The following is a 9,438-nucleotide window of genomic DNA, read 5'->3' as shown; positions in this document are numbered from 1 at the left end:
ATTTCAACACAAATATTGAATATACTATGCTGCCTTTCTAATGCAAAAAGTACCTGCGAACACAGCAGTCAAATGGCACTCGTAGCCTAGATGACAGTAGTTAGGGCTGTTGCTATAACCTGACAAATTCTGACCGGGACGTGGCGTCCATTGCACGGCTAGTTGCTGGGATGTTTCCCAAGTGCTCGCTACCTGTACGCGAGTCAATCACTTTCCAACAACAGTGGCGTTTACGGTTGCTAGCTAGTTTGACTGGTGAACATGAACACGTTATGTCATGTCATTCGCTAAACGTGACACGACGTGGGAATAATCACTCCAACTTGTCGGAAAGTGTGCTTTATCTACATAGCACGCGTGAATAAAACGTTAGTAAGGCTGTAATGATCTCTAAAATAGACGCCTGATCCAGTCGTACGGTTGATATAGCAACGGGCGCTGAAGTACTCGAATCGCGTTGTGACGCAGAGGGCTTTTTTTGTGGGAGGGGGGTCACTACTGGCGCACAGCCCCTCGGTTCTTTCAGTAAAGCTCCTCGCTGACTTTCCTCACTATTTCTCCCCAAAAAATACCACAGTTAATGAAAATATGAGTACAATTCAAATTGTTTTGGAATCCCGTATTTGTTAGTCATTTATTATTATACAGTTTTTCGGTGCCAACGTTGGAATTGACCAAAAAAAGTAAGGAAAATGTCAATAAAAATCTAGTCGTTTGGGTAACATATTCCTAGCACATTGTATTTATTCTGTGTGTGAGAACATGAAGGAAATCACTTCAGTTTGGGCAGTTGGTGTTTGTGTTCAATAGAACTATTGATAGGTTTAAAATAGCCTGGTTTTCCCTCTGTTTCGATCACTCTAAGCCAGCTCATGATTGATGACTAATTATGCATCCAAAATGGCAACCTATTCCCTGTGATACGCTAGAAACTGGTCAGAAGTAGAGCACTATGTGGGGAATAGGATGTCATTCGGACTGTGGGTGTTGGGCACATGACTGATGATGACTGACTTGTTGGGTAAAATAGGGTCATTCCAGTGAACACAAGCGCAAACACACAGTTTATTCAGGGAGAGAGGAAAATGTCAAGCGCTTGGAAAATTGAACAGAAAATGTTTGAGGAAATCACATTGATTGATGATGGTGGCCTACATCACTTTCCTGCGGGGGAATGGGACACAGCAAAAGCACGTGCACGCACACCCGTGCACACTTTTTAAATAGCCCTACATTTGGCTCTCAGCCCGACCAACCCATCCAACATACACACACTCACAGAGTCACATCCCATTTCATGCTGTCTATATCAGTAGATAGGAAAAACCTTAGCCTTGGTGTATGACACCCCCCCCATCAGTCACACCCCTAAATGTGACTATAAAACAGAGAACTGACACCTGCTACAGAGACAGATAACCCACCTCAGCACAGGGAGGCCAGGTGAAGGCAGAACTCTGGACCAAAGGTGAGGTGTCGATTAACCTTGAACCGGTTGTCAGATGTCCTCCAACCGGACAAGCAGGCGTTCTGATGACGTCTACCTGTAGCCAGGACGGCGGTACACTACATCCGAGTTCAGCCGAGGTTGGTTCGCCTCGGAAAAGGTCCGAGGTGTGATTCCACCACACCCATATCGCATGCACAGGGACCTCATCGCCCCAGCAACAGATAAGGCGGCCAATCGAGTCGGAGGATCTCACCGGGAAGATCTGACCTCATCAGCAGCACGTGTCCACGCCGGGCGTTATATCCCGGTTACAGCCAGGTCCCTGTTGGGAGAGGGACTGACTGTCGTGTTCCTGAGACCACTGAGCTCTCCGTATCCAGCTGGGATCGCTGGGTTTCCGAGGCCACAGACCCGTAGCACCTGCCCCCGTCTAAGGTGAGTTCTGACACGGACACTGTGTAGACCCACTCAACTTGTAGTGAATGGGGTGCCAGAACACATTGGCTGTGGGTTCTGTTTATGTTTAGCTTTGGGAGCATTACATCAGAGGGAACATTCCAGAGGTACATGTTATATGTACAGATGGATTTATCAGCCTGTGTGATGAGGTGGCGGCAGACAGAGGGAAAGTTTAACAGTAAATCTTGGCTTTTGTACTTTGTGCCTTTAATTTGTGTTTTTCAATTTGCCTTGACGTTTTCACAGATATAGAATACAATTCCCTGTTGCAAACCAGAAACTATAATATGTTTCAGGATTTGGTTTAATCTGTGTCTTTCATGGGGAATTGGACTGGTTTATAATATCGATGGAAAGAAATTGTTCTGTTACAAATTCTACTCCATCACAGATATGACTCCCCTGAAAACAGTTTTCACTTCATAAATACAAGTGTGCACACAGGCTGAATAGCATACATAAAGTACAGTAAACATTGCTATGGGACTTTGAACACAGCCTTAATTATCTCTCAGCTTAGGTTAAATCACCAAGATCCGACAGTAATTCACAGGTGTGCTGTTGGTTCAGTATTCAGTTTTGGCCATTATTTACTGTTTGTGTGAAGTCGAATATTAGGACAGTCTGATCTCTTATCATAACAAAAGTATACAAAATATACAGCTTAAATTAGATAGTAATTCATCCTGGAACTAGGACAATGGAAAGTGTTGTAATCTAACCATGTGGCTAAAATCAATGCCCTGATATTTTAGTCGGTGTGTGTATTTTGTTTGTGTGTGTGTGTGTGTGCATGTTCACGTGTTGGCCTGTTTCTCTCTAAAGATAAGATATTTATTTAGTACCCATTTTATAATAAAAAAACAATTAATCAAAAGTTAATTGAGGTTAAATACGTAACAATGACATCTACCTGTCTGTCTGTCCAGTTAATGATTGAGCAACCATTAAAAGTGGAATGTCACAGAGGTAATAAAATATTTATAAGACAGTAATGTACCTACCTGTCTCCCTACCTGTCTGCCTGCCTGTCTGTCTGTCTGTCTGTCCAGTTAATGATTGGACAGCCATTAAAGATGAACTCCATCAACCAAATAAAACACTGATATAAGAAGTTGTTAGTCACTCAGTATTTTATTAATTCCAAGAATCAATAAAGACCTTTGATCTTGTTTTGATGTGTCTGCTGCCACCATGTGTCTGGTTCAACAGCTTGTGTGGGCCTGGTAGTTCAACAGCTTGTGTGGACCTGGTAGTTCAACGGCTGGTGTGGACCTGGTAGTTTTTATCGAGTGCTAGTGTTCAGTACTAGTTTCCAGCATAATGTGATTGTACACCACAAAGTCCAGTACCATATTCAGTGCTGGTGGGCTGTGATAATGTGTGCAAAAATCTGAAAGTGAGTGGAAATAAATACCTGCAATTCTGACTCAGAGAACTGAAGTGCTGTGAGATGGAAGAGAAGCCTGTCTCCATGGCGCCGGCCCATTCCACTGTTGCCCTGGTAGACGCTGACCTGTGGGACTTACCAGAACTACAGGATGCTGGGCCGACATGGTCCGGTAAGGGTCACAGTTCAAAAGCTTTTGTATGAATTTTGCTTGAATTTTCTAAAGTCAAGCATTTAACAATAAATTTTAAAAAAGATAAATAAAAAATCCCCTCTTTGAATTACAGGTTGGTTTGCAATGGTTTCTTCTCAGTAACTATGCATAGCACCATTGAAAAATATGAACATATTTGTATGGCATAACGACATTAGTTTGTATGGTATAACGACATTAGTTTGTATGGTATAATGACATTAGTTTGTATGGTATTACGACATCTAGTTCATCTTTTCCCCTCTCTCCTTCCCCCTTCTCAGACCTGGACACCAAAGGGAAGGTGTGTAGGGTGCTGACATCCATTCTGAAAGGGTTTCTGCTACTGGGACTCCTCTATCTGTTCGTCTGCTCTCTAGATATCCTCAGTTCGGCCTTCCAGCTGGTTGGAGGTATTCAATACACAAACACGGTGGCATGTCTCACCTTGACCAGGAAGTCCATGTTTCCTATTCTCTAGGCCAAACCCTAGCCCTAGCCCCTCCCTCAATAACCTAATACCTAAACTTAACCTTAACCCTAATCAGTGGTAGCTAAACCTAACCTTAAATCTAACCGTTAATGGCCAACCCAAAAAATTATAATAATCTAACACTATGCCCAAATATGTTTTTCCCAAAACCCAATCCCTAAACCGATTTTATTTTTATTTTTTTCAAAATGGGGGGATAGGGGAAATATCCAAATTGTTCGCATTCTCTTGGTTTAGTTTTCGCAAGTTTCACCAAGTCAGACAGGTGATAATGTGAATGTTTTAACCCAGGTCAGACAGGTGATAATGTGAACATGTTAACCCAGGTCAGACAGGTGATAATGTGAACGGGTTAACCCAGGTCAGACAGGTGATAATGTGAATGTTCTAACCCAGGTCAGACAAGTGATAATGTGATAATGTGAACGTTTTCAACCAGGGAAGGCAGCGGGGGAAATCTTCACAGAGGGGTCTGTTCTCTCAAACCCTCTGGCCGGTCTGGTCATTGGAGTGCTGGTCACCCTGTTGGTGCAGAGCTCCTCCACCTCATCCTCTATCGTGGTCAGCATGGTTTCCTCTGGACGTGAGTGCACACACACGCACACACACACATGCACGCACATGCACGCCCGCACATGCACGCACACACAGATAATGATGTTTTATGTGATGTTTTATTGTATGTGAGACAGTGCTACAGGTCAAGATGGCTGTGCCTGTCATCATGGGGACCAACATCGGAACGTCTGTCACCAACACGCTAGTTGCCATGACGCAAGCTGGCAACCGAAGCACGTTCCGCAGGTTTAAATTCATTCCCACAAAGTTCCAAAAAAGTGAAAGACTGGAGCATGAAACATTATATATTGTCTGTCAGCACCAATGTTGGTTAGAGGAGGGAGTCCTGGAGAGTAAAAAAGCTGGGACTCATCAAGTCAGCATCTCTAGACACTCATAGCAGATTCTGAAGCAGTCACCACCATACCTGCCTGCTTGAGACATCCTTTCGTGTTTAATAGGCTAAATTACAGATTTTGTCAACACACATTATTACTGAACAGTGATCTGTCCTTACAATTTTCTGATTTACATTTAAAAATCATTCACAAAGCAGTTTGGACGTAGTTTGGACGTAGTTCTTTTTCAACTTTTAAGTACATTTTAATTTATTTAACTTTCAGCGTGCATTAATCGGTAGCTCGTTAAAGCTTTCATAGTAGTTCCGCCCACGCTGCTGTCAGCTGACCGGTCTACATCCTGGTTCTCAGGGCATTTGCCGGGGCCACCGTCCACGACTTCTTCAACTGGCTGTCGGTGCTGGTCCTGCTGCCCCTGGAGGTGTGCCGCATTTTTTTAAACCACCCGTTTAGAAACATATTTGAAATGCAAGGATGTTCCTCGCAATCCGTGTTGTTGCTGTTACTGTGACATAGGTTTTCCTTCAGCTTCGTGTCTCTCTGTCTGTCTGTCTGTCTGTCTCTCCGCGTCTTTCTGACAGGTGGCATCCGGATACATGTATCACCTGACCAAGCTGATCATTGACTCCTTCCACATCCAGAGCGGGGATAACGCTCCGGACCTCCTCAATGTCATCACCGACCCCCTCACGGAATCCATCGTCCAGGTAGGACCACATCATCCACGTCCTGCTGACCCTCTGTTATCCAGGATGAGTATAGGCATTGAATTGGACTCAGGCCCCGCCCCCCTTCCACTTTTTCTTCCTCAGCTGGACGGTGATGTCATCAGCGGTATTGCCGACCCCGAAAACAGGAATAAGAGTCTAATATTGAAATGGTGCAAAACGTTCACCAACACGGTAAGAGAACACGCCAACTGCATACAGATCCACTTCAATGTGGCGAACCAAACGACATTCTCAAGCTCATGCCAACACGCTGACACATGCTCGCACGTGTGTGTGTGTGTGTTGTAGACCCTAAGGAACGAGACCGTTCCCAGTAAAGAGAACTGCACCTCCCCCAGCATGTGCTGGTGTTTCCCCGAGTTCTGTTACACCCTGAAGAATGTCTCCGAAACCTTCAACATACAGAAATGTCAGTAAACAATACAAACCAAAAATAAAACGATGAGTAGAGAAAACTGCTCCTGGCAATGATTTTACAGTAAAATCTGTCCACCTAACCTGGAGGTTGTGCCCTAAAGTGTGTCCCCGTTTGTACCTCTCCGTCTGTGTGTGTGTGTGTGTTCTGCCCCTCCGTCCAGGTAAACACCTGTTTGTGGACGTGAACCTGTCCGACCTGTCTGTGGGTCTGATCCTGCTGGCGTTGTCTCTGCTGGCGCTCTGCACCTGCCTGATCCTCATCGTCAAGCTGCTCAACTCCATGCTGAAGGGACAGGTGGCCGTCGTCATCAAGAAGGTCATCAACACAGGTGATCCCGACGAAGGGGCGCCCCACCTGTATCCCGGGAGGTCTGGGACTGCAAAAGAATCCCCGGGTTTTACACAAATCATTAGGTTTCTGTTTCTTCCTTTTTCACACAGGATATTCCAACAGGGACTTTGGGAAAACCTCTGGAGTTACCTGAGTTTTGCAGCTCTTTCTGGGCCACTGCTGTTTTCTGTCTTATGTCGGGTCCAGGCTGACAGGGGGTTAAATCGTGGCTGTCGTGGGGCCAAATAAGTCCTGTCAAACGAGGACACGCAGTTTGAACAGACTGCCCTACAACGTGTAAACTGGGATTCCCCTGTGTGTGCAGATTTCCGTTTCCCGTTTGGCTGGGTGACTGGGTACATCGCCATCCTGGTAGGAGCTGGAATGACCTTTATCGTCCAGAGTAGTTCCGTCTTCACCTCTGCTATTACTCCTCTCGTCGGTGAGTCTCTCCCTTTTCTACTCAGTTCTTTCTCAATGGACCAACGGTAGTTGAAAAGGCAGGCGAACAAATTCTATATTTATGTATTGACAAGGTTTATCACGCGGAGACAGTCTGCATACAGACGAGTCCTATGACTTGGCAGAGGGGAGGACAATACGCTCTTTACTTAGCAGACGAACATCAGCAAACCTGCCTTATCGGTCAGGGGTTTTCAGCCTTGACCGGGAAAACTTCCTCTGCTTGGTTATCTCCCCACTTGTCACCTCAGGAGGTCATAATACAGGGTATTAGAGAGAGAGAGAGCTGTTTCAGTGTATCTTCCACGGAGTGGTATCTTTCGTCGTTAATGAATGACATTTCAGCAGATGTGGAGGTGCGATGTTATTGACAAGGCCTGGTGGGTGGGCGGACCTCAGACGTTTTAAAGCCGGGTGTCTCTGTAAAAGCACTTTGTGACAACTGCTGTTGTAAAAATGGCTTTATAAATACATTTTATTGATGATGATTGACATTGTGTTGTAAAGCTGACCGTGGTTGGCTGGTGTTTGCTCACTTAATCAAAACAAGATTGACAGGTGTGTGTGTGCGTGTGTGCGCGTGTGCGCGAGTGGTGATATGTGTTTCCTTCTGCCTGTGTGTGTGTGCGCGTAGGTATTGGAGTGATCAGCATTGAAAGGGCGTACCCTCTGTCTCTGGGCTCCAACATCGGCACAACAACCACGGCTATACTGGCAGCCCTGGCAGCCCCTGGAGACACCCTGGCTGACTCCCTACAGGTCACACACACATCTTACCACACACACACCACACACCTTACCACACACACACCTTACCACACACACACACACCACACATCCCCCCCCTCATCTCCTGCTGATTGCCCTACAGATCGCTCTGATCCACTTCCTGTTCAACCTATCCGGTATCATCCTGTGGTATCCAATCCCCTTCACCCGCATTCCCATCCGATTGGCTAAGGCCCTGGGGAACATCACCGCGGAGTACCGCTGGTTTGCCGGCGTCTACATCGTCACCGCCTTCTTCGCTCTGCCCCTCTTTGTCTTCGGCTTGTCGATGGCCGGCTGGGAGGTGAGTGTCGGTTGGTCGGTTGAGACATCGTGAAGAGTGGTTGACTGATTGGATATGTGGTTAACTGATTATGGGGCGTGGTTGATTGTTTTGATTGCAGCCAAGCCGCTCTCCTTGTTCTCCTCTCGGCCTCTTCCTAGGTGCTGGTTGGCGTGGGAGTCCCCTTAGTGGTGGTGTTGATCGCCGTCATCATGGTGAACATTCTCCAGGCGCGTCGTCCCCGCTGGCTCCCTTTGGTGCTGCGCTCCTGGGACTTCCTGCCTCTGTGGGCCCACAGCTTTGAACCCTGGGACCGCTTGTTCGCCATTGCTGCCGTGAAGTGCTGTTGCTGCTGCAAATGCTGTCAGGCCAGAGGGGAGGAGGACGAGCGCCAGACCGAAGATCGTGTGTTGGAGATGTACGACAACCCGGCCATGAGCAACGGTTCAGCCGTGGACAAGGACGACAGGGAAAGAGAGAGGGTTTCGAAAGCCACGCACCTTTGATGAGTCTTAACGATTTGGTCATTATGGTGTTTGGCCTGGTTATTTTTCCTTAATGTGGTTGTTAGGGGCGACATAGGTGAAAAATTATTTGGTATTCCAACAATCTTCGTTGGCGGTTTGCAGAGTTTCCGTTCATTTCCACTTGATCTAGGAATATTCCAAAAATTATTTCTGGAAAACCTTCTGGAATTTTCCAACCCTGGTGCCATATGATGAAATAAGTTATTAATTACAAAGTGTATATACCAACCATCCAACTGATGAGATAAATGTTTATCATGTCTGTTTTTTTTCAAGAAAATAACATTTTAATATTAATGTATATTTGTTGAGTAATCAAACATATTTTTCTGATGTAACACATCGTTTTATGATGTCATTGGACTAAATTATTTTGTAAATACTGTAATTATTGTATTCAAGGAATATGGAGCAGATTATTTTGTAATTTATTGTTTTGAAGAGTGTGAACATCTGAGAGTGTGCTGTCGATAATGTAGGCATGATGATTTTGACATTCAGGTTCTAAATATAACTGAACAGATTACAAACCAATGATCATTGTGTTGACAATTGTTTCATATTAAAAATAAATGAGTGGCTTTCTTGCTCTATAAAAGTTTGTAATACCGAATAAGGTTAGCTGCAGGTTTCAACAGGTCTAATCATACCTGTCTACAATGGCCTCCGGAATTATTGGAACCCATTGTAAAGATTAGAAAACAATGTAATTATTGGAACCCATGGTAAAGATTAGAAAACAACAGAATTATTGGAACCCAATATAATTGTTGTTTATCAGCGTGATCTTTCACCCAAAATGAGAGATACTGAACGCTTGAAGTAAAATCGTTAAAAGAAGTACATTATGAATCATAAATACATTTTCTCAAAAACACTCAGGTCAGTACTTTGTGCACCCTCCCCTGGCCAAGGTAAAAGCACTGAATCTGGTCATATAATGTTTGATGAGGTGGGAGAACACAAGGACTCCAAGACCAGAAATCCATGAAGAATCATGTGTGTGAGTATATATAT

The 9,438-nt window shown here is 45.0% G+C and overlaps 1 protein-coding gene across 1 annotated transcript; it reads left to right on the top strand.

The window, feature by feature from the left end:
* Window positions 1-1,300: 1,300 nt before the first annotated feature.
* On the top strand, window positions 1,301-9,126 carry slc34a2a (solute carrier family 34 member 2a). Its single transcript, XM_010888139.4, has 14 exons — window positions 1,301-1,885; window positions 3,344-3,471; window positions 3,777-3,905; window positions 4,425-4,568; window positions 4,678-4,789; window positions 5,254-5,323; window positions 5,484-5,609; window positions 5,715-5,804; window positions 5,922-6,042; window positions 6,212-6,379; window positions 6,707-6,823; window positions 7,478-7,602; window positions 7,715-7,915; window positions 8,056-9,126. Exons 1-14 carry the CDS (start codon window positions 1,641-1,643, stop codon window positions 8,398-8,400), a joined length of 2,121 nt encoding a protein of 706 aa, XP_010886441.2. The 5' UTR covers window positions 1,301-1,640; the 3' UTR covers window positions 8,401-9,126.
* Window positions 9,127-9,438: the final 312 nt, after the last annotated feature.

The sequence above is a fragment of the Esox lucius genome, chromosome 25, assembly GCF_011004845.1.
Source record: "Esox lucius isolate fEsoLuc1 chromosome 25, fEsoLuc1.pri, whole genome shotgun sequence".
Lineage (NCBI taxonomy): Eukaryota > Metazoa > Chordata > Actinopteri > Esociformes > Esocidae > Esox > Esox lucius.
The sequence above is the reverse complement of the archived record's forward strand: the minus strand, read 5'-3'. Positions and strand labels throughout refer to the sequence as shown.

Excerpts from the sequence above, each read along its gene's own strand:
- slc34a2a (XM_010888139.4), top strand. The coding sequence starts at position 1,641 with ATGCACAGGGACCTCATCGCCCCAGCAACAGATAAGGCGGCCAATCGA. Across the intron at positions 3,472-3,776 it reads TGCTGGGCCGACATGGTCCG|ACCTGGACACCAAAGGGAAG; the intron begins GTAAGGGTCACA and ends CCCCCTTCTCAG. Across the intron at positions 7,916-8,055 it reads TGTCGATGGCCGGCTGGGAG|GTGCTGGTTGGCGTGGGAGT; the intron begins GTGAGTGTCGGT and ends GCCTCTTCCTAG.